The 24,041-nt window shown below is 43.0% G+C and overlaps 2 protein-coding genes and 2 long non-coding RNA genes across 4 annotated transcripts; 2 read left to right on the top strand and 2 right to left on the bottom strand.

Annotated features, from left to right (window-relative positions):
* Nucleotides 1–1,709: 1,709 nt before the first annotated feature.
* On the bottom strand, nt 1,710–10,384 carry LOC134033308 (uncharacterized). Its single transcript, XR_009932110.1, has 4 exons — nt 9,578–10,384; nt 9,377–9,445; nt 3,361–3,472; nt 1,710–1,963 (listed from the first exon to the last, which is right to left on the bottom strand). It is a non-coding gene; the product is annotated as an uncharacterized LOC134033308 (long non-coding RNA).
* Nucleotides 10,385–11,701: 1,317 nt separating this feature from the next.
* Nucleotides 11,702–17,724, top strand: tlr3 (toll-like receptor 3). The gene is made up of 5 exons (XM_062477299.1): nt 11,702–12,011; nt 12,200–12,663; nt 13,319–13,516; nt 13,627–15,470; nt 15,837–17,724. The coding sequence occupies exons 2-5, from the start codon at nt 12,208–12,210 to the stop codon at nt 16,069–16,071; spliced, it is 2,733 nt and encodes a 910-aa protein (XP_062333283.1). The 5' UTR covers nt 11,702–12,011; nt 12,200–12,207; the 3' UTR covers nt 16,072–17,724.
* Nucleotides 17,725–18,106: 382 nt separating this feature from the next.
* LOC134033245 (cytochrome P450 4V2) lies at nt 18,107–23,413 on the top strand. The gene is made up of 11 exons (XM_062477342.1): nt 18,107–18,360; nt 19,108–19,220; nt 19,706–19,791; nt 20,070–20,260; nt 20,357–20,426; nt 20,725–20,851; nt 21,022–21,195; nt 21,438–21,540; nt 21,884–22,018; nt 22,187–22,366; nt 22,780–23,413. Exons 1-11 carry the CDS (start codon nt 18,168–18,170, stop codon nt 22,962–22,964), a joined length of 1,557 nt encoding a protein of 518 aa, XP_062333326.1. The 5' UTR covers nt 18,107–18,167; the 3' UTR covers nt 22,965–23,413.
* LOC134033309 (uncharacterized) lies at nt 21,883–22,961 on the bottom strand. Its single transcript, XR_009932111.1, has 2 exons — nt 22,229–22,961; nt 21,883–21,998 (listed from the first exon to the last, which is right to left on the bottom strand). It is a non-coding gene; the product is annotated as an uncharacterized LOC134033309 (long non-coding RNA).
* Nucleotides 23,414–24,041: the final 628 nt, after the last annotated feature.

Below are 24,041 nucleotides of genomic sequence, written 5' to 3'. Positions count from 1 at the left end.
TCTCACATTTTCCGCATGCTGGGCGAACTACGCGCACAGAGGTCACGAGCTTGCCATCTCTCCGACATCCCTTGAACACTTGCTTCATCAGATGTCATCCAGTGGATTCAGCTTGCCTCGTTATTTCACAGCAAAAGGATGGCTTACTACGAGGATAATGCGGCGCGTCTACCTCCATGTGCAAGATGGCCTCCAGTCGCACTCAGTGCCGCGAGCCGCTCATTGGGTCTCGTGTAGTCATGGCAACGACCGCGGTTCAATTTGTGCTCTTGGAGGATAGAGAAGGATGTACAGGTCGCCACTAATAGGGCATATGTCATTTTGTATCCATACAGCCGACTAGTCTGTTTCAGCCTAGTTTGCAAGCACTGGCCCATATTAAGAATCAGTATGATAGCTTACGTTTCTATAGAATATGATTCATTTATTGCAGCAACCCTTGTAATTGACATAATTTATATTGTTGCAATGCATGAGACATCTGGTAATGAAATGCTTTATAACGGAAGTCACAGACAAACGCTATGCAAACCTCTTCAATTATTCGGAAGTGGTGTTAGTCATAGGTTGCCCTCCATATATGTCCCTATATGGACCTGTGCCAACATAGGCAACAAACTCTCATGATCTGTTGTGTGGAGCCAGACTTGTCTGGCACGTGCTGCATTCACACTTGCAGCCTGGTGATCTCTATCTCAACCTAACTCATATTTCAAGCAAGTTCCCAGTCCAGCACTTTGATATGCAACACAATCCTTTGGAGACAGCTGCACGTGAAGTAGGCCTTTATTACGTTGCACAAGAATCACACGTATTAAAATACTATGAACACTGATTCACAAAGACCTTGAGTCCATCCCTCGACTGTATCTTGCCTTCCCAGGTCTACTCATCCTGAAAATACAGCTGTTATTGAACTTGAACTCAACACATAAGGACTCCCTTCCCCTCTGTACTTCAGGTGCCAGCCTGCACTGGATTTTTGGTTATCAGTTGTATAGCAAGAACTGGTGCTTCGCTACCTCACCACTCAAATTGTTGTAAAACAGTTGTTGTATTGGATACCAAAAAAAGACCTGACCAGATAATACACTAGTCATGGGTAATATTCAGAGCTGACACAGAAATCAATGGGCCAAAACGGAGCAGGAAGGACACACAGAAGAGGAGGCACCCTATCCCTCATGAATACTTAAAATGTTTTTCCACAGAAGACTGTTATTAACAGTCTAGTGAACATTTCAGTGGATAGGGAAATCAAGTAGATGGCCAGTAGCAAGTAACAACATTACAGAAAAGAAAAACACGAGCTCTCTTGACATAAATACAGTCCTAATGACCTTGTTTTCATTTAGGGAGCTAGATTCTCACTTTCTGTAGTGGGCGAAAGATGTTGTGAATGGAGGGGGGATGAGCTATTGTTACACCAGCATAGACAGTCATGTTTTTATCCTCTAATAGTACTGAGGGAAAGATAATCTGATCCCAGACCTAGGGGCCAAGTGGTTTGAAGTGTCTCTCATGTGTGACACACACACTCTCTTGCTCTCTCTCTCTCTCTCTCTCTCTCTCTCTCTCTCTCTCTCTCTCTCTCTCTCTCTCTCTCTCTCTCTCTCTCTCTCTCTCTCTCTCTCACACACACACACACACACACACACACACACACACACACACACACACACACACACACACACACACACACACACACACACACAACCCTTCCTCTTCAGCCTACATCAAAGATAGACCAAATATAACCTGGCTTTGATAGCTGACCTTTGAAAGGTGGCTACAACGTGTGCTGGTGAGTGTGTGTAGGTGGTTATCCGCAAGTATTGTGATGGTCTCTAATTTAGCCTTCCTTATCCTTTCAGTCGTCTCTGTGGGGACAGCCAGAGCGGCCCCTTGCTGTGTCGGCTGGTGAGGGGGGCTGGGGGAGGGTGTCTGGTATGCTGAATTCCACCTGAGGCATAGACACAGGCACAGATACATTTAGGACTAGCAGGCAGGACAGTAGATGTAAGGTTTTTGGAAATAAAAGCCTGCTCATTTGCTAGGAACATGCAAGGGAACTTGCAGGGAAGCCTATTAGTTTGTTATGAACATATGTGTGTGTATATTACCTTACTGTGTGTTATCTCGTGCACAGAGAGTCAAAATACAAAACGTAGGTTCTAATTTTCAGGAACACCCAGGGCCATGTTCAAAGACTTTACGACGTGTCCTTCACCTATACCTTCTGTTAGGTACTGGATCACCTGGCATTTACTGTAGGTGATATAGACATCTTTGTTCTTGCTTCAATACTTGTCCCAAACCATTTAATGGTTATTGATGACGATGATGATAGGTATGAAGTGAATATGAACATGTAACCTAAACAATGAACAACACTCGGTGTGACATCATCATGGATGCAGTTTTGCACTCCCCCTCTCCTCCCCTAACATCACTCCATTTTGACTCGTCCAATCAAGTCTGTATAATTATCTCATGTCTAAGAGTCTAAAAATACAGACACACCTTGTCTGAGGCAGTTCTCACACACCCCACAGTAGGGAAGAGAAAGTTCTGACGCATAGCTCACTGGTGAAAGAATAACCTTCTTATCTTAGCTCAGGCCTCAAATGGTCCCTACTGTTAGCTCCTAGAAAGTTTCACATTCCGTATCGTCATGTGGTGCCTTTATCACCGCTACAGTAGCCTGGCTAACGTTAATGCTGAGTCGTACAGTTGAAGGGGTTTGGTAGTTGGCATCTGGAGAGTTACAACAGCAGAGACATTGTTGGGGTATGACAGTGTGCCACTTACACTGGCATCCTGCTGGACCTGCTCTGATGTTGGAGGGGAAAACATGTTGAGTGCCCAACCAGAAATGCAATATAATTAAATTTAGTCAGTTAAATTTAGAAGCTATCCTATACAGCTAAACTACATATTCTTTGATTTCAGCTTCTGTTTATGAAAAGACTAAAAAGAGGCCAAAACATGACGTGGCCCCTTCTAAGAGACACTGCACTCAAACACCTTGATCTTTGAGGTAGAGTTCGATTTAAAAAAATACCAATCTTATTTTCCTGACATGCCCTGACCTCTCTCTACTGCTCCCTTTCTGCCTCATCCCTCCGCAACACATACCACATGGAAACCCATCATTCTAAAGTGCTATTGGCTGCTGCCAACATGGGTATTCAACCAGGCATTGATCTCCAGCATGCTCCTGATGGAGTGTGTGTGTGTGCGAGTGTGTTTGTGTCTGTGTGTTTTTGATTGGGTGCACAAGGTCCACCTCCCACTGAAACCTTGCCCGGCCCTGTTCAAATTCAGCCCATCCCAAGGCTGTGCCCCATCCCAGCTCACCTGCTCTGCCAATGCATTACTTTATGCAACGGGCCCTCCACAGGAAGGTCCCAATCGTATACATAGCTCTTCATTTCATCCAAGACCAGCAGGCATATACCTCCGATTCAGGCTGAATCAGAAATACAGCAATGAGAGAGAGAGAGAGAGAGACAGAAGTACAAAGGATGGAGTAATATTGAGAAAGTTGTCGAAAAAAGGGGTGGTGACGCCCTCAACAAGTACAACCACAAGACCACATTCTGTCACATCGGAGCTAGGTTATTTCCTCCTGGTGACTTCATCCCACTCCAGAGTGTGATGCGATCGGTCTGAGTGGGTCCCAGTTCCCAGAACAACTCAGTGGTACTGAGAGATGTGCTGAGGTTGCTGTCTTCACACAGCAGGTACGCCTCCTCGCAGCCAGAGTTCACGCCTAGCATGCAAAATGTGCCGCTTAGTCACACACAAATTCTATGCAAATGTACACGATAATAAGAAGTGGATCTGACCCCCCACCCACACACAGATACAGACACACACACACAGACACATTGTCATAATATAAACATAGCAGATCTTTTCCTGGTCATACAGAGATAGGATCATGACACAATCATCTTCCCAGACGCATTATTATCTCTGCACTTTTACACACACACACACACACACACACACACACACACACACACACACACACACACACACACACACACACACACACACACACACACACACACACACACACACACACATACACACACACACACACACACGCATCATATCAAAAAGACATTTCCTCTCCCAAACCACCAACTGACGGCAAAGGTTGTACCCTTCAACTATAACACTATTTCATAGTCTTTACATTTCCATAGAGACTGTGGCTGTGACAATGTTTTTGAATGGGATGTTTGATACACACACACACACACTCCCACTTCTGTCACAGATGGCTAGAAACATAGGTGTGTCTCTTTTGTAAGGCAGGAACTATTAGCAGAACATAGATACTGTACCCCACGATGAAGCTACTGCTCTATTTGCTGAGTGAGACAAAATTCTCCCACTTTCTGTTGTCCCCAAGTCTGGTTGTCAGTTTTTCTACTTCTATCCTCTCTTTCTGTCTCTTATATATCTTTACCTTTACCTTTGCCTGATATATATCCTGGTCTCTGATCTCTACTCCATGTTGAACTGTCTCTCCCTGTCTTTTCCATTCCCTCTCCCTCTCTCTGAGTGACAGAAGGATGGTTGACAAAGCAAGCGGTTAGTTTCAACAAGAGCATCACATTCCGTAACACCACTGGATGTTTCTCACGTGTCGTCTGTCTCCGGCTTGAGTCAGACAGTCGCCTCTGCCTCCATGTTTGATTCTACCCCCCTCTTCACCCACCTCTCCCCCCCACACCTTGTTCCCTGGATAGAGAAGCTCTCTGTCAGATGTCCAGCTTGATGGAAGGGATTGGCTGCTGGCAGAGATGATTGGGCATTGCTCAGAACTGATGTTACATCTCAAATGAGACGTAGAAGAAGCAGGTGTCTTCGCTATGAGTGCAAAGAGTTGCCTAGCGCAGAGAAGCAGAAGGGCATCTCATGATCAAGTTAACACTGAAATCAACGTTTGTTGAGAATGGCGCCCTCTATTGTTTGGGCAAGAAAGTTCACAAGACTTGACTGCTTGTGGTCTGTTACACACAAAACAAACCATCCCCATTACACAAACACAAACTGACGACTGTAACATTGTATGCAACATTCAAAAACCGCCTCAGGTAACCTGGATCATCAAATGTCACCTTTCTAGACACTGGCCATTCACTTGATACTATATCTGGACAAAATGTCAGCCTTCTGGACACAGCCATACATTTGATACTATATCTGGACAAAATGTCAGCCTTCTGGACACTGGCCATTCATTTGATTCTATATCTGGACAAATGTCAGCCTTCTGGACTCAACCATTCATTTGATACTATATCTGGACACAATGTCAGCCTTCTGGACTCAACCATTCATTTGATACTATATCTGGACAAAATATCAGCCTTCTGGACACTGGCCATTATTTTGATACTATATCTGGACTAAATGTCAGCCTTCTGGACACTGGTCATTCATTTTATACTATATCTGGACAAAATGTCAGCCTTCTGGATACTGGCCATTCATTTGATACTATATCTGGACAAAATGTCAGCCTTCTGGACACTGGCCATTCATTTAATACTATATCTGGACAAAATGTCAGCCTTCTGGACACTGGACACTCATTTGATACTACACTCTTGGCAGAGCAACCATCGCAACGCCAGCTTGCCCTTTCTCCACATCCTAATTAGCTGTTGTTTAGCTGAAGGTATTATATGTATTCAAAATCTGCTTTAGCGTTCTGCATGATTTAACGCTTCAGCGATAAATCCCTTTCATAGATTTCCAGCTTTTTCTCTGGCATGTAATTAAGTAATGGGTCAATTAATCCTGCCTAACCAGAGCAGCTGGAGGGAGAAGGACTCTATTCAGAGAGTGCCAGTTTAAGGAGAACAAACAGGCCTGCCTCAAACAATAGTTCATGTACCTGTGTGTTGTGTGTGTGTGTGCATGCGTGTGTGTGCTCTTTGTAATGTCCAGAAAAGATGAAAACATGACCCAGCCCTGCAGGCACTCCGAATGATACTAGACTAGACTAGAAAGCACCTTGAGCTGCAATTCTTGTATGAAATGTGCTATATAAATAAAGTCTTACTTACTTACTAGACTGGTTCACATTTTGCTTAAACACCACTATTTAAAGTTTGACGCCTTTCTGAATCTGTCTGTTTTTCTCTCATTTTCATCCCTGCTCTGTGTACAGTCCTCTGTGTTAAGTGAATTTCATATAGAAACAACTTTCATTAAGAACAGTGTTTTGGAGTTTGGACAAAACAGTGATATATCTGTTTTCTTTAGGGAGAGAGGCTGACAAATTCCTGAGTTGGATTTTTTCCCTTCTTTGGTAGCAAGGCTTAGCAACTTCAGAAGATATCTAAATCTGAAGATAAATTTGACCACATGACCTTGGAAACGATCCATGCCAGAAACAAAAAGGGATGGACTCACTGAAGCAATGAAAAAAGGAGGAAAATGTTATGAATGATGGATTTCCTCACAGAAACAGCTTTTGGATTCCACATGGAATCAACCGGAATCTCTCAAGAGCAGAGGCGATTTGGCAGTTCTGTAAATTCCATCTCCTTGCCAAAAGACTGAACACTGCACAGAGGGCAACAATAGTGACCCCCTCAACAGCAGTGATTTAAATCTCTCAACAACAAACTTATTTTTGAGCTCATTTCTTTGAAGACAACTATACAATCAACCAACAAGCACTTGGTTGGTTCAATCACACGTTCTGGGTGAGTTGGAACTAAAGAATGAAAAGTCAAGCTCTCCGGAATGGAAACTGAGCACCGCATAGTAGCATTCATAAAAGCCAACTCTCCTAATCTGACAAAGTGAAAGAAAGAAAATGAATTATTCCCTCTTTTATCTCTAGAGGATAGATAAAGTACTTGGGTTGGCAGTAATGTGGTAAGCCTATTCACTGGGCAGACACCTAAAACATCTGTCAGATTCAGACTAGTCGGCAGAATGTCACTTAGGGCGACAAGCCAGAGAAGATAATTTAAAAGTTGGCATAGGTGTGTCAGGTAAGAATACAATACTGCAAAGGTGTTAATTGCAGATTTGGAATAGAACCAAATGTATTTCCTGACGATGAGATTAACCAAAAACTCTTTGCCTGTTTCCATTAACCAAATATCAGCAAACCATCAGCCACACATAAACAGTCTACAGTCATTATTTTGGTTTCCTCTTCGATGTATTTGAATGAGAACAAGTTAACTAAAGTAAACAAAACCTTTTTTGTTTGCATTCCAAAAGTCCAGACACTAGACACGTTTCTTTAAATCGCAATTCTTACATAGCATCACAGGAAGTAGATGTGAGACCGACCACACAGTCACACACTTGCAAGCTCTGTTGAGTGCCCTTGCCACTGACGTTACTATGGCGACGAGCTCTGAGAGGAAATAACACGCAACTTCATACAGTAATAACCGCAACCTTCAACACTAACCATGTCATTTCACATTTTGTTAACTTTGAACTATGGTGATGTTTTCTTGTTTCCTGTGTAGCTTCAACCCTCTCAGGCTGCCGGGGCTCAGATCAGAACCAGAAACAGCTGATTGCACATGCCTGGTCATTCCACCCTGCCATGGTGACACATGGGAGCTGTCTCCCACAAGCATCAGCAAAGGTCAGACTGCAGTTTCAATCTCTGCTAATTGCATATATGTGTGTGTGTGTGTGTGAGAGAGGTATTGTATTTGAGGTATACATTTTGTGTAAGAGTGGTGTGTGTATGTGTATGTGTGTGTGTGTGCATGACATACACACGGTCTGCATCTCAACTGAATTCCCTTTCCATTTATATGCATGTACATATGCAGAGTCAGAGGAATCCTGTAATCTTTGCCACAACACCACCTGAACCTGTCTTGCTGTGTGTACAGTTCCTCTCAGCAGGGAGAGATATGCAGCACAGGTGAATTTACAACATACTATCTGTAGTGCCCACCCCAGCAAAAAATGTTTTTCAGCTGGGGCTGGGTTAGATTCCCCAGTCCATTGCACTGCAGTTTGCAGAGCAGAGAGTGTACTACAACTCGGCTGTTTCCAGGGCAGTATTGATGTACAGTTGCCCCCCTGAGGGGCTTCCAGGTTCGAGCAGGCCTGAGTCAGCGGCCCACCATGAGAAACACATACCACATCAGCCCATTGTTCAGAGAAAAGACCGGCCACAGAGTCTATCAGAATATCTCACAGGCTACAGCTGACTGGCAGAATCTTCCGGTTAACAGCTAACGATCAGAAGAAGGTTACAACGATAAGATGTGAGTCTTTAACAAGTTTTATTCAGGATAAGTTTGGGATGGAACAACTCACAGTGTGTTTGACTGTTTGTCTCACTGCTCCTCTACAATGGCCTGAGTGTTCTAGAACAGAATGTGTGATGCACAGTTGTTCCATCGGTGGACTCAACCGATGGCTGAGTAGTCTGACCTCCAAACATCATTTGTCAGCACATGAATGTAGATCTGCTGCAGTATGCTTTTTTCTGTACAACAGAGAGAGAGAAAGAGAGTGTGTGTAAAGAGAGCACATACTGTAAAAAAGTCTTACCTTCCAGTGTATGCATGCTCTGAACCGCCATCTAATCTCTTGCCAGTCCACTCTCTCTCACTCTGACACACATGAGCGTGTGCACACATGCCCTTATACACATTTTTTATTTATTTAACCCCTGTATCATTTTCTTCTCCCATCATTTCCTTTTCCCTTCCTTATCCTCCTCTTCCGCCCCCCTCTTTTCACAAGGATATGAAATCTCTTTCTCTGCATCTCATCTTTGATCTTACCTGTGCACTCCCTCCCTCTCTCTTTTGTCCTTCCCCCGTCCCTCCTCTCCCCTCCATATCCCCCGTCCCTCCTCTCCCCTCCATATCCCCCGTCCCTCCTCTCCCCTCCATATCCCCCGTCCCTCCTCTCCCCTCCATATCCCCCGTCCCTCCTCTCCCCTCCATATCCCCCGTCCCTCTTCTCGTTCTTTTCTTCTTCGTACAAAAAGGGGTACAAAAAACTAACACTAAAACAGAAACACTATACAAATATAATGACATTGAGAACTGACTCAGCAAACTGCCGCTTGCACTTGGTCATTGGCATAACAATGATGAATTGTGGAGAAATCAATAGACAATCAGTCACGCACAATATAATAAACATGGTACAATGTTTTACAGTCAATTCATATAGATTATGCAGCAAACTGATACATCAGACACATACATACATGTCATAAACATACTCTTGTTTACTTAATGGGTACACTGGCAATAAATATATCAAGAGCTGTAAAAAAAAGATAAATCACCACGAGAAAAGAAAAGACAAGACGCAAAAAAGACAAGCAGAGAGGGAGACTCACCTTCCGTTGCTGTTATTCCTGTGTATCAGAGAGGTCAGTAGCAACTGGATAAGTGAAGATTTGTCCAAGCTGGTGAGACGTGGAACATGACACACACGCAAACACACACACACACACACACACACGGATGAAGCCACCGCCCCCTTAAGTCATTCCTTCTGCATGAGTGCCCTCAATCACACACACGCACTACATACTCACACAGTATCCTCTGACAAGTGATGCTGTGTCAGTCAGTCCTTCTTGTGGGGTACTTGTTTCCCACAATACCTTGTTCCTTTTCTTCATTGCCAAGTAGTTTGTCCCTGGATCTGATGTGTATCGGACTCCTGTCCTGTCCTTCCTCTCCTCTTCTCTCTGGGGTGTCTGTCCACAAAAGCTTTTAATTGTTTTCACTGAGCTGGCACTGAAAACCCTGTCTTCCTCTTCTGTGCTCTCTCTTTTTCCTCTCTTCCTGATGTTAATTCCATTAAATTCATACCACAAATCAGCAGGTCTTCCTTTGTCCTCACTTTCCAACTTAGATGCTCACATCCAGCTTTTCAAAGCAGCTGACCTGTATAGAACTCTCCCAACACTTTGTCCATGTTGCAGGGTTTCTAGGACCTACCCTTGCTAAATACAGAACCAAAGCGGGACAGGCCTCAGCCACAAGTCTTACTACCTCCTGTCATTGCTCTGGGATGGGGGATAGGCTTCAAGAGGCCAGCTCACGCTTCTCTGCTGGCACTGACCAATCACTATCTGCACACAAGCTCGTAAGCTGCTGCGGCGGCTTAGAACTGAGATAAACAAATCCGGTGCCCACACTGGGTCTACCAGGAAGGGTTGGCCTTATTAATCTGTCAAATGAGAGTGGGAGAGAAACATGCATGGAGGGGAGGTTATGAGTGAGTAAGGAGTGGCTGAATTAAGTACAGTAATCCTTCCTGTTGTGGGCTACAGTATGCTGTCAGTGCCTACAGTGTGCTTACAGTGAAAGGTACTTCTTACATGACATTGCATTTCAATTATTCTATGTCATTATGTTAGAGCAAGGCTCTGATCCTCAGTGTAATAAACATCATTATGAATGAATCATTGCATTTAGTAGTGTGCATGTCGCTAGTACACAGTATTTAAAACAACCTGGATGAACAAACAGGTGAACCTAATAAACACGGAACACAGGGACACACTAGGGCAGGCAGACATGGGCACAGCTGTAGGCGTGACAGCTGCAGACGGCCTCGGCTGGTGTTTTCCCTCGACCAAGATATAATCTATTGTTTACTAAACCTCTCACAAAATGTATTTTTTTGGTGAAACTAATGTGTGAAATGGGATGTGAGAGTCTAAAGGGAGAAAAGTAATTTATGTCCATTGACATTCGGGACCAACCACTTATCAGAAATGAGACTGAAAATCTGGGGCTCAGCGGTTCCTGTTCTACTACTGTACTCTAGAGTAGAGTACAGTAGTAGAACTCTGTTTATGACCCTTCATAAACAGTAATAGCTATTACTGTTTATGAAGGGTTTAGCCAATATGATATGATATTCAAGTGTAATTTCAAGGCTATAATAAAGCAAAAGAGTGATCTCCAGTGGAGAAATGCATTGCCTTCTAGGGTGCCCTACCAGTGGAAAAAACATACATCTTATTTTGACTTAAACATAATAACATGAATCCAACGTATTATATTACATTAAGCTTTTTAACGTGCAAATTATTGCGGTAAGAATTAGCTTGCGCGCTTTAGGTGCTCGCATTTACTATTGATGTCTAAGCTGAAATCAAACCTATATGTCGCTGAACTGTCCGGCCACTGGTTTGTAACATAGGGCGGCGTCATTTATTTCTAGCTCAATTCTAATCGAATATTGCCATCTTCCGGACAAAATAGGTATTTGATATTGGCCAGTTGTGTTCATTTATCAGACGTTTTTATTCGACATATAGTCGGCTACAGGGGATTTGAACCAGCGAGAAAAAAAGTGTCATCTTAATGAGTAGCCTATATTTTCAGTGATTTTCAGTCAAATGCTCAACCACTGCTATAGCCTATACTCATTCCAGACAACTAACTAGGCCTACTCTATGACAGAAATAGATGCATGCTAGTGCGCAGATAGCCTAACAGAAAATAGGGCTGATGCCAAAATTATTTGTTTTTCTATATAGAAAAAGCTATTACGAAACCTTGCTTGAGGCCTAATATACATGTTTTGACAAGATTTCTTTCAATGTTTAGTTACAATAGCCAGACGAGTGCGCAACTCAGACGGGTGAACAAATCCTAATTTTTGCTTCAGTATCACAACCACATCTTGTGTATGTCTCAAGTGTTGCCTGGCGTGTTTACTGCAGCTACGTGGACAAGGGCGGACAATGGGAAGGAACCACCTTTTCCCTGTATCAGTTTCGTTTTCACAGAAAAAGTGACACTGATAGGCATTGCGTACCTCGCATTGACGAGACTGCCTTGGCATAGTCTACAGACCATATCCACGCCAACGCTTTCCTCAATACAGAAAGCATCTGTCTCTGTCCATACATTTAAGAGTGCTGGCAACACCTGCCGCTCTCCTTTTTGCTCTATGTACGATCTTTAAAAATACGAACGCTGAAGTAGCCTAATGGAACTTTGAACAAGGTAGGCTACAGAAAGGACCAAACAACTTGTCTGTTATCTGCACATAGGCTTGATTCTTTTGTTTGTGGTTTTGAACGTTTATTCTGCACATAATCTTATAAATGTTACATTACCCGGAGACAGGTCATCGCTTTCTGAGTAGTTGTTTAGCTGTGTATCTCAATGTTCTAATCCTTCTTCTTTTCCAGCTGAAGCTATGAACTCGCCACATTCAATCATTACTATTCTGGCCATGGGTTTTAGTTGTCTCACTATCAGCTCTGGTCTGGGCTTAGCCTCTCCGAAGAAGACCACCTGTCATGTTCGTCATGAAAAGGCTGACTGCAGCCGCCTTCTCCTCAAGGAGATCCCACCAGACCTCCCTCGAAACATCACCAGCCTGGACATGTCCCACAACCGCATGGTGGGCCTCTCCCCTGCCTCTCTGTACCCATACCCAGGCCTCATTCATCTGGACGTGGGCTTCAACAGTCTCACCCGGTTGGAGGCCGGAGTCTGCCAGACTCTGTGCCATCTCCGGAGCTTGGACTTGCAGCACAACGAGGTTCATCTGCTCACAGAGAAGGATCTAAGTTGCTGTGCCAATCTGACGCAACTGAACTTGGCTTGGAACAGACTGAAGTTGCAGGGGGAGCCCTTCGCTGCTCTACAGGTAACAAGAATAGTAATGTGGTAGACAGTTGTTTTGATGTATGGATTTATGTGATGAATGAATTACATGAATGAATTACATGAATGAATTACATGAATGAATTACATGAATGAATTACATGAATGTGTGCTGATTTAATACTCTAGCTGATTAGGTAGATTTATTAATAAACATGTATTCCTTTTAGCAGGAATTTTATCCAAAGCAATCTACAAATGGTGCAGTAAGTGCATCAAATAATAATATCTTGTATTAGTAGAAATGTACAACGTACTTGTAAAGGGTTGATGAGGGGGAAAGTATACTTTGTATCTAAATGGTAGTATTATTTGTTGTGTTTAGTGATATTTTTGGTAAATATGTACATTTACATCTATTCATTTAGCAGACGCTCTTATCCAGAGCGACTTACAGTAAGTACAGGGACATTCTCCCCGAGGCAAGTAGGGTGAAGTGCCTTGCCCAAGGACACAATGTAATTTTGCACGGCCGGGAATTGAACCAACAACCTTCAGATTAATAGCCCGACTCCCTAACCGCTCAGCCATCTGATCCCCGTGTATGCTAGTGTATCCACCTAATAACATTAAAACACTTTCTTACTCAATACAGATTAGATATATCTAACCATTTCCTTCCCTATATTTTTTTACAGAGCCTGACTCAGCTTGATGTGTCCAAAAACGGACTTGAGTCTGCCAAGTTAGGCTCCCAGCACCAACTTCCCAACCTAGTGTCTCTCATTCTTTCAAACAACACGATATCCATACTGAAAAAGGATGACTTCTCCTTTCTCAGCTCCTCCTCGTCCTTTAGAGTCCTCGACCTGTCACATCTGTCTCTTCTGAAAATGGTAAGTTGCACTCAAAAGGGAAATGAAATTATGTTATGGTTCCTCATTTAAACTAGATATTAAGGTGTGCATTTCACCATTTTCATCTTGCAATCATCTTCTCATTGCAGATTGAGCCTGGTAGCTTAGCGCCCATAAAGACCATAGAAGAACTAATCATGGAGAGTAAACAACTAACCCAGCAGCTCATGTCCCAACTCTGCATGGAGCTGTCTGGGACTGCCATTCATAATCTGTTCCTTCAGAACACAGGGGTCATACTAACAAACACAACCTTTAAGGCCTTGGAGAAGACCAACCTGACCTTTTTAGATCTGTCCCACAATAACCTGACAACATTAGAAAATAGTCCCTTTCAGTGGCTGACTAAGCTGAAGACTCTGATTCTGGAACAGAACAACTTAAAAAACCTGAACAAAGAAACATTCCAAGGACTGGGCAACCTTACACTGCTCAACCTGAGGAGGGCGCTAGTAAAGAGCAAGAAGTCCCACACCCCTGCAATCAAGGATTTCTCCTTCCAGCCACTCGGGGCGCTGGAGAGTCTGATCATGGAGAACACAGTATTTCAAGAGATCACAGAGAACACTTTTACAGGTCTTAACAATCTACGCAACCTGAACCTGGGATTTGCCATCTGTGTGTCCCTTAAGAAAATCAACAACCTGACCCTGGTTTCGCTTATCAACTCCCCTGTCCAGACTCTTAATCTGACGGGAACATCCATCAACCACCTGGGCCCTGGGGCCTTCTCCAGCCTGAGAAACCTCACCAGCCTCCTGCTAGCCTTCAACTTCATCGCTCAAACTTTGAACGGGACAGAGTTTCAAGGACTGGACCAGTTGCAGGAGCTCAAACTCTTTAACAACCAGCAGAAGATCAAACTAAGCCCCACATCCTTTACTGGTGTGCCCAGGCTCAAGTCCCTGTTTTTGGGCAAGGCTTTAAGTAGTCCCCAGGATATGAATCCCTCTCCGTTCAAGCCATTGTCCAACCTCACCCTTCTGGATCTCAGCAACAACAACATTGCCAACATCAATGCAAGTCTCCTTAAGGGACTGGATAATCTAAAAGTCCTAAAGCTGCAGCACAACAATTTGGCTCGAGTATGGAAGGCTGCCAACCCAGGAGGGCCGGTTCTGTTCCTCGAGGGGCTAAGTAGCTTGACCGTCCTGGAGATGGACATCACAGGACTGGACGAGATTCCTAGAGAGGGTCTTCGGGGCTTGACTAACCTTCGTGAGCTCAGCCTCAGCGGTAATGTCCTTAACTACCTGGAGGACTCGATCTTTGATGATTTGAGATCCCTACAGGTTTTGCGCCTCCAGAAGAACTTGATCACTTCTGTGCGGAAGGAAGTGTTCAGCAAGGCTTTTGCCAACCTCAGCCTATTGGTCATCGACACGAACCCTTTTGACTGCACCTGTGAGAGCATTTTGTGGTTTGTGAACTGGCTAAACACAACCAACGCCAGTGTGCTGGGCCGTGATGAGTACACATGTAACACGCCCTCAGCCTACTTCAACCACTCGGTCATGAAGTTCGACCCGCAGTCCTGTAAAGACATGACCCCATTCTATACCCTCTATGTACTAAGCAGCACCACTGTTCTAACCTTCATGGTCACCGCATTTTTGTTTCGGTTCCATGGATGGAGAATTCAGTTCTACTGGAATATTCTGGTCAACAAGACCTTAGGTTTAAGTGACACCAAACGTGTTAAGGGGAGAAATTACGAATATGACGCCTATGTTGTTTATGCAGAAGCAGATGAGAAGTGGGTAACCACAAGGCTGCTTCCTCTAGAAGAAGAGGAGTATAGGTTTTTCCTGGAAAACCGTGACTCTGTGCCTGGTGGTCCACGCCTACAGTCTATTGTGGATGATATGAAAAATTCCCAAAAAATTATATTTGTTGTCACTGAAAGTCTTTTCAGAGACCCACTGTGCAGACGGTAAGTTTGATATTGTATAAGCTTACAGTATGTTTTTGTCAAAATGTAAATGTACATGTGCAATTGTGAAGTATGAGAACTGAAATAGCATGAACTGATTTCATTACCTTAGATTAATAGTATGACATCATGGTGTTTTTTTACAGCATGAATATATTTTCCTCAAGCGTAATGTTTCAGATGGGCTCTCAGGCTGTGAAAAGTGAACATGTGTCATCCAACACCTCTCTTTCCTGCCTTGCCCTTTCTTTTTCTCCTTTTCTCTCTCTCTCTCTCTCTCTCTCTCTCTCTCTCTCTCTCTCTCTCTCTCTCTCTCTCTCTCTCTCTCTCTCTCTCTCTCTCTCTCTCTCTCTCTCTCTCTCTCAGCTTCAAAGTCCACCATGCCCTTCACCAAGTCATTGAGAAAGGCAGGGACCGCCTGGTGCTCATCCTCCTTCAGGACGTGCAGGACTACAGGTTGTCCCAAGCACTGCTCCTGCGCAGGGGCATGCTGAGGCCACGCTGCATCCTCCACTGGCCCATGGAGAGGGAACAGATCCCCGCCTTTCACCAGAAGCTTCGCATAGCACTGGGCATTGTCAATAGAGGGCAGAAGGTTTAGTTGTGGCTGTGGGTTCGGTTACTTGAGTAGGCTAAAGCTACAAAGTGAATGGCTTTAGTCAATGGGCATTTGAGGGAAGAAGTTCTCATATGTAATTGTTTATTCTGTGTCTGGGATTATTACAGAAATGCACTTACTGTGAAACACTTGAACTCTGTGTACTGTATATACTGCTGCATGTTGGGATATTGTAGCTTTTAAACTATGGCTGGTAGCTCCCGTTAAATTACAATATGAATATTCTGGAATGGCTTGTAAACTGTAGGTACTCACTTGCTAATTCAATCTCAACAGTTTATATGGTTGGCTAGAAAAGTGAATTATTTCCTATAATTATCTATTAATACAATAGGCTTGATGACTAAATATTGCTTCTAATGATTTCTTTAAATATTATAACACATAAAACAAACTCATTTCGAGTCCAGGAAGCGATCCTAACAAAATAGTGTGTGAATATTGCAGATTATTTAAAAATGAGTTGTTATAGTTGTTGTGTGATTGCAACATCTAGTGGTTTTTCAAACCAACTGCAGCTATTGTTACGCTCAAGGAACCCAAGGTTTTTGTGAACTTTTGTCTGAAGTGTTTTCACTGGTTTCTATTTTAGCTTCAGTTTCTGAAGTTGTCATTCAATTAGGGTGACATAACAATTTGAACCAGCACACATCTGGTTCAAATTGTTATCTCTTCGTGATCCACAATTACATGGTTTGCTTGATGTGGTGATTGGTGGTGGTGCATACCAAAGTCCTTTATTTAGTATTCAGCTAGTTTGTCTTTTTTTTAGCCCTCCAGTCAGAAGATATAAAACAAACCACAATTTAATACTAAATTCAACTTTAATTAAGAATTTGTGGTTCTCATCTTGAGAAAATTATGACAGATATTAATCAACTGTTAGGGGGAACATTATTACAGTTTTCTGGTGTAATTTTGAGTCTCTGGCCCTCTTTACCTACCAATACTTCAGCAGCTCTCTAATGGTACCATCTAAAACTAATACCAGGAATAAGTCCAAGCTATCCGCTACTGGGAAATGCACTCTCCTTTAAATCAAATGCCAGTGGTAAGTTGTGGGTTTGCATTCACATGTAGAAATGTATGATTTTTCCTTTGCACATGAACTATGTTTTACTTTGCCCTTATGTTATAGGCTATGTAACATAAAATAACAGCACATTTGGTTAAAGCATTCTAATGCATTAATTTGTTATCACCGAATGTCCCTGATGACTTGTGGACTCTGCTTAGTAGGCTTTATTCTCTTATTTGTATTTGTAAATAAAGAACCAATGCAGCCTTTTCCAAACTAAAGACAAATAGCTTACCACCAGTAGGCTAAATCTAGAAACATTAATGTTGTTCTTCCATCTCTCATCAAATGACCTATTAGGCCACAGGATTTACTTAAAAAGTACAAACAAGCTTGACATTGTATCAAATGGCATCTTACACCTCATATTAATGTTAGGATAAAGTGGCCAATTGCCTCCAATCGCTAACTTTTAAACTCAATACATAGGGAATGGAAAATTGATCACAGGTTATTGGTTAAATGTGTTGGAGAGATATATTCTCCGATCTTCAGAATACAAAGCAAATTAAAGCAAAGCTCACTGTCCATTTTGGTTACCAAGTTAGTTGAATCGAAAGTGGTGTGTTTACAGGGGTCTCCATCTCTGTTCCTGGAGAGCTACCTAACTGTCGGTTTTTGCTCCAACCACACTTTTTTGACCTGATTCAACACTAGATCAGCCGGATAATTATTAGAATCAGGTGTGCTACATTAGTGTTGGAGGAAAAACCTACAGGCAGGTAGCTCTCCAGGGAACAGGGAAAAGACTGGTTAACAGTAAGTAAATCCTTAGCCTGGGAACCAGACCAATGCAAGCCCTGGCTTTGCGGAATTGGTCTGGTGATGCAAGGCTTAACCTATGTTCTACATCTCTGCAGGTTGAAGTGCAGTGTGACAGCAAAAAAAAAGTAGGCAAAAATCCAAAGGTTTAATTCCATCTGAAATGAAACAGACATTCAATTCTGCCAGAGACTGTCAGTGAGTTTGTCCTTACTATTGTGCTGCACACTAAGCAGGCATGTCGGTTTTACTGGGGATTTATACGCTGGGACAGTTAACGGTTGGCGCATTCGTCGCTATACTGACATACTACACTTACAAACTGCTTAGCAGCTACTTGTACAAATGGCATGCGATGAAGCCTATCCCAGAGATAGGGGGAGCATTACCCTTTATAGGGCACGCGCTGCAGTTTGAAGCCAACGCTGGAGGTGAGTTGAGGAAAGGGAGATTGAAAACACATGTTCATTACTGCTATGCAGTGTTGTGCCTGAACGCGTTCATTGAACGAAAGTTCATGAACTCGTTCATAATGTGAACGTGAACTGAACGTACTGTATTACTGCCTGATGAACGATACTGTGAACGCGTTCATTCTGGTGTCTGTGAACGGCACGTTCACTCTTTTTAATTTTGTTCAATAAGGTGCCAGATTTCTAGAGACTTCCAAGCGAAAAACACACCGTTGACAGTACTGTATCCAGGGTTGCCCAACCAGTCAATCGCTGCGTGTGCTTTCTTCTACTGTCTATGCCTGGCAAGTGTTAGAGCGCCGTAGTTGCGTAGAGGCCGAGAGCGGTATTGCAGACAGATAGAGATTTCAATCTGGCAACGGCCGCCAGCAGTGTCGCACCTCCACACCGTCTGTGGGCTGTGGAAATAATTTAGAAAAATTATAGCCCGCAACATCAACACAAAAAGAACTGAACTAATTCATTTTTTTGGAGCTGTGAACTTAGTTCAACATTTTGAATTATGAACTATGAACTGAACTAGTTCATTTTAAAATGTGTGAACTATGAACTGAACTAGTTCATGTAGAAAGTGAACTTTCCCAACACTGCTGCTATATATGGCCTAGGTTGCCTAAGGTTTGCTTGAAACAACAACAAAAAAATAATAGCAAAAAACAAATATTTCCACGAAGTTTTCCTATATACTTTGTTCTCTCTTTTCAGATTTTTTTTGTCAGCTTGTCGACTACACTATCCAGTTCAAGGACTCTCCACTGCTAAAAATCTGGATTGGACCAGTGCCATTCCTAATTTTGTTCCATGCTGAAACCATTGAAGTAAGAAACCCCGATTCAATTTCGGTCCTCTAACAATTAGGGGGTCAGATGGCTGAGCGGTTAGGGAATCGGGCTATTAATCAGAAGGTTGCCGGTTCCATTACCGGCAGTGCATAATGACGTTGTGTCCTTGGGCAAGGCACTTCACCCTACTTGTTTCGGGGGGAATGTCCTTGTACTTACTGTAAGTCGCTCTGGATAAGAGCGTCTGCTAAATGACTAAATGTAAATGTAACTTAAAAATATGGTGGGAAATATTGATTTACAGCAGTTAAAACCATAGTACAAACGGTCAGGAAAAGGAATACCTAAATAGTCCATGCTATAAAATACTGATAAAGGTTGAAGTGTAATTTATTCATGCAATGAAAATACAGTGTTCATGTTTCCAATTGTGTCTCTACCTCTAAGAATTTATGATGTGGATATCTAAGTAGATTAATAGAACTGTGCAGTTACAAGGAAAGGCTTTTGTCTTTTTCTAGACGCTGTTGAACAACCCAGTTCACATGGACAAGGCCTACGCTTACAAGTTCCTCCATCCATGGCTGGGAACCGGGCTTCTCACCAGGTATGAGCCCCATGCAGCCGTCTAGGACCTGCCTCCTCCACACTGAGAAAGGCTGGCCCCACCCTAAAAACATTGTGAAGGCAGATTGCGTACTCAAAGGTCTTTTCTGTACTCAATCCCGGTCATTGGCTTGGTCAATGTACCATAGGTCCATAGGTCCATGTACCATATTTACCATAGGTAAAAAGTTAATAGATTACCAATTGGACTGAGAAAACATGTGGGAGCGTGTACTCCCCTCCTATCTTCCGGTGCTATTTCTCCCTCTACCATCCCAGCACAGGGGACAAGTGGCGGCGGCGGCGCAAGATGCTGACCCCCACCTTCCACTTCTCCATTCTGACGGAGTTTCTGGAGGTGATGAACGAGCAGGCCGAGGTCCTGGTGGAAAAGCTGGAGAAGGAGGCAGGCAAAGGGCTCTTCAACTGCTTTAACCACATCACTCTCTGTGCCCTCGATATCATATGTGGTGAGGGCCTGGTGGGTGTGTGTGTTGGTACAAACGTCATTGGAATCTGATGTTACTGAATAGAAGTTTGAATTATCTTGTCTCTTTATTTATCAGAGACAGCCATGGGCAAGAAAATCTATGCCCAGAGCAACTATGACTCGGAGTATGTCCGCTGCGTGTACAAGTACGTCACTTGTTCAGACAACCCTCGGAGCTCTTCTAAGAGACAGACAGTCAGCGCTCTCTCAAAACCACTGAGTTTCCTTGTTAAATTGATTTACTGTGTCAACAGCGATTTGGGTAATAGGGTGCTCTCTTTGTGTGTGTGTGTGTGTGAGTGTGTGTGTGTGTTTAGAACTTGACCTCGACGAAGGTTATTCCTTCATCATGTGGTCCCATCTGTCACTCTTAGACAATTTTTATTGAAAAACTACTCGCATTTCCCATCATTCCTTTCTCATAAACCTCTCTTATTGCCCTAGGATGAGTGACACCATCAGTCGTAGACAGAGGATGCCCTGGTATTGGCCAGACTTTATTTACAACTATTTTGGCGAGGGCCGGGAGCATGACAAGACTCTCAAGGTCCTCCACTCCTTCACCTCCAATGTGAGTTTGGGGTGTTAAGAGTCCACAGGTCATGTCACATATACCAATCTGAAATACCAGTCTGGTATACAGTGCTGCAACATGTGTAACACCCTGTTTGTGTATCAAATGAAGTACCAAGTTAGCGTACCGTCATGTCCATATTTCCTCTCTCTATCCTTTGACCCCAGGTGATATCGGATAGGGCAGAATACATCAACTATAATGAGTCAGACAGTGAATCAGACCGGGGCATGAGGAAGAGAAGAGCATTTCTTGACATGCTCCTGAAAACCACAGATGAGGATGGTAACAAGTTGACACACCAAGACATCCAGGAGGAAGTGGACACCTTCATGTTTAGGGTCAGTGATAACCGCTATGACTCATTCTATGCATGCACGTCTAGCAATTAAAGTGTGAGAGATTTCTCCCTGAGAATGATGTGATATGGCCCAATCATCGCACTGACTCTGATTCACATAGATGTGTATTGAGCAAGGACAAGGCAGCATTGTAGCACAGGGTCATAATGCTGTGTTACTGCTTTAAATCATGGATTGGTAGATACATTTTGGTATTTTTGTCATCCTACACCCTTCGGCAGGGCCACGACACTACGGCTGCCGCCGTGAACTGGGCCATTCATTTACTGGGCTCCAATCCCGAGGTTCAGAGAAAAGTTCAACAAGAGCTTAAGGAGATTTTTGGTAACGACCCATCTCACACTTTTCCCTCCTCCCTATGCCAACCCACCACCACCCCAGCATCCCACAGTTCTCTCTTTCATTACATCATTAATCTTACCAACCCAAGGGCTTGCTGTCTCATTAGTGCTACCTCTTATTTATTTTCAAACAGGTAAGAGAAAGTTCAGCCATAGCTGATAGGGGGTGTAAAATCCTGCAGCGGTGTAGCACATGCTGAGCTATGTTCAGTGGGGTGTGGGCAGCAGAACCACAGTTTGTTAACTGGATCCTCATCCTAAGATTTACAAATCGACATACTGTTTGCTGTTTCTGTGTTTGTCCATACTCATGCCTCTGTTCTAAGGTGAGTCGGATCGGCCAATCAACACTGAAGATCTGAAGAAGCTCAGGTATCTGGAGTGTGTGGTGAAGGAGTCCCTGCGTTTGTTCCCCTCCGTGCCATTCTTTGCCCGTAGGATCTGTGACGAGTGCCATATCAGTAGGTGACCTTTGTACAGGAGACAGCTGTTTTCATTTTATTCAACATCATTCAAAGATTGGGGGAGCAGTTAATATTCTGGTTGGTTTGGTTTGGTTTGAGTTTGGTCTCTCATTAATAAATGTATATGCCTTGCGAAATCAAATCATGTATATCATTTGCATGTAGATGGTTTTAAGGTGCCGAAAGGTGCCAATGCCATCATCGTACCCTATGCCGTCCACCGCAACGCACGCCACTTCCCAAACCCTGAAGAATTCCATCCGGAACGTTTCCTGCCTGAGAATTCTGTTGGGAGGCATCCATACGCATTCATTCCTTTTTCTGCTGGGCTCCGAAACTGTATTGGTAAGAACAGAAAATTGAAGAAAAGGTCACAGACAGAATTCAATCACAGGACCCCCCTAGGAACAGGTCATTTTGAAAATGGTTGTTTTGGGAAAAGGTTTTGATTGTCTGTCTGTGTTTTCTTGTCTGGTTTTGTGTGCTTTGAGACGTCTATTGATCTGTTTTGTGCTGTTTAAATGAGAGAGTGAGTGAGCAAGTCTAGAGTCTAGACTATCTCTTGACAAAAACTATGGGAAAATTGACTGATTGCACTTTTTCCTTATCCCATTGTACGTATATTTAATAAATGTTTTAAAGGCAGAACATTTAAATAAATCTGCATTAAACTCAACAAGAAGTAGAAATACTAAAGCAGGTCTGACCAGTGGTTTGAGAGTACAGCTTTTCCATAATCCAAACATATTAAATTCCAGGTCAGCGCTTTGCTATGATGGAGGAGAAGGTTATCCTGGCATCCATCTTCCGTAACTTCAATGTTGAGGCATGTCAGAAGCGTGAGGACCTCCACCCACTAGGGGAGCTCATCCTCCGTCCAGAGAAAGGCATCTGGATCCAACTGCAGAGGAGGTCTCCTCGTCCAGAAACACAACGCTACTAGAGCCCTGTCTAGAACCACTAGCGCTACCGCTAGCGGGGTCAAGCACTGGAATGTAGTATAACTGGGCCATGTGTATTTTAGATTAATTGACTTCATACTGCTAGCTGTTTAAGATCTCAATTGAAAGATAATGCAATAACCATGTGAGTGTTGTGTTGCACACAAACTTGGCTCCACAAAGTATTTCTTTTCTAAGCTGAACTAGCATCATTTTTCTAGCATGGCATCGCCAGACATTAGCACATGCAAATAAATGTTTGTGATTGGTCCGACTAGATACTGTTCAGAGACTAATCTGTTTGAATGGGAGGGTGGCCAGACCGATCTGCCAGAGCAAATAAAACATGAACTGGCAGATTTGTCTGGTTCCCAGGGAAACATTACTTTTGTACTGTGCTTAAACTATATATAACCATTGACTTGATCAATTAGTATTCTTCCAACCAATTTGATTTTGTCATCAGTTTGTTTATTATGGGAACAGGAGTTTGCCGGAATGAGATAAGATGGGATGTATTGGGCAGGTGAAAAAATACTGGAGATGCAATGTAGTGTGTGATTCATGGAAACCACATAAGTGGGAACCACGTAAGTGGGAAATTGTGGGAGTGTGGCTTGGTTGGACATAAAATTATGAGTAGACTACCGTACATCAGATACACATACAGTTCTTCATATCTTTTGGTACTGGTCTTTCTTGCTTACATTTTCATTCTGTTTCTTAACTATTTTCATGAATACCACAGATAAAAATAGAAAAAACACAACATATACAAGATAATACACATATATATTATTCTAAATAATTAACAATTACCATAGCATTGTTTTATATACCACCTAATTCAGCCAAAACGTGGAGGTCACAAGCAGCAGTTTTAAAGGCCATTTCAAAATAACTGAATAATTCAGCAAGATGATTGATGTAGGTGCATGGAAGTATAAGGTTTGGCATCCATGGTCAACAACATGAAAGGTGACCAATGATCATTGATAAATGGCATGCTATAATCCTTCTATAATTTGAATTATTGAACAAAGCTCTGATAATCAATTCAGTCCGAAGGTTACTTGGTT

The sequence above is a fragment of the Osmerus eperlanus genome, chromosome 14 (genome assembly GCF_963692335.1).
Source record: "Osmerus eperlanus chromosome 14, fOsmEpe2.1, whole genome shotgun sequence".
Taxonomy (NCBI): Eukaryota; Metazoa; Chordata; class Actinopteri; order Osmeriformes; family Osmeridae; genus Osmerus; species Osmerus eperlanus.
This window is presented reverse-complemented; position numbering and strand designations above follow the sequence as displayed.

Bases quoted from the DNA above. Each gene is read 5' to 3' on its own strand.
- tlr3 (XM_062477299.1), top strand. From the start codon at position 12,208: ATGAACTCGCCACATTCAATCATTACTATTCTGGCCATGGGTTTTAGT. The intron at 12,664-13,318 runs GTAACAAGAATA...ATTTTTTTACAG, and splicing joins AGCCCTTCGCTGCTCTACAG to AGCCTGACTCAGCTTGATGT. The intron at 13,517-13,626 runs GTAAGTTGCACT...TTCTCATTGCAG, and splicing joins ATCTGTCTCTTCTGAAAATG to ATTGAGCCTGGTAGCTTAGC.
- LOC134033245 (XM_062477342.1), top strand. From the start codon at position 18,168: ATGTCGGTTTTACTGGGGATTTATACGCTGGGACAGTTAACGGTTGGC. The intron at 20,427-20,724 runs GTACGTCACTTG...TTATTGCCCTAG, and splicing joins TATGTCCGCTGCGTGTACAA to GATGAGTGACACCATCAGTC. The intron at 21,541-21,883 runs GTAACGACCCAT...CTCTGTTCTAAG, and splicing joins AGAGCTTAAGGAGATTTTTG to GTGAGTCGGATCGGCCAATC.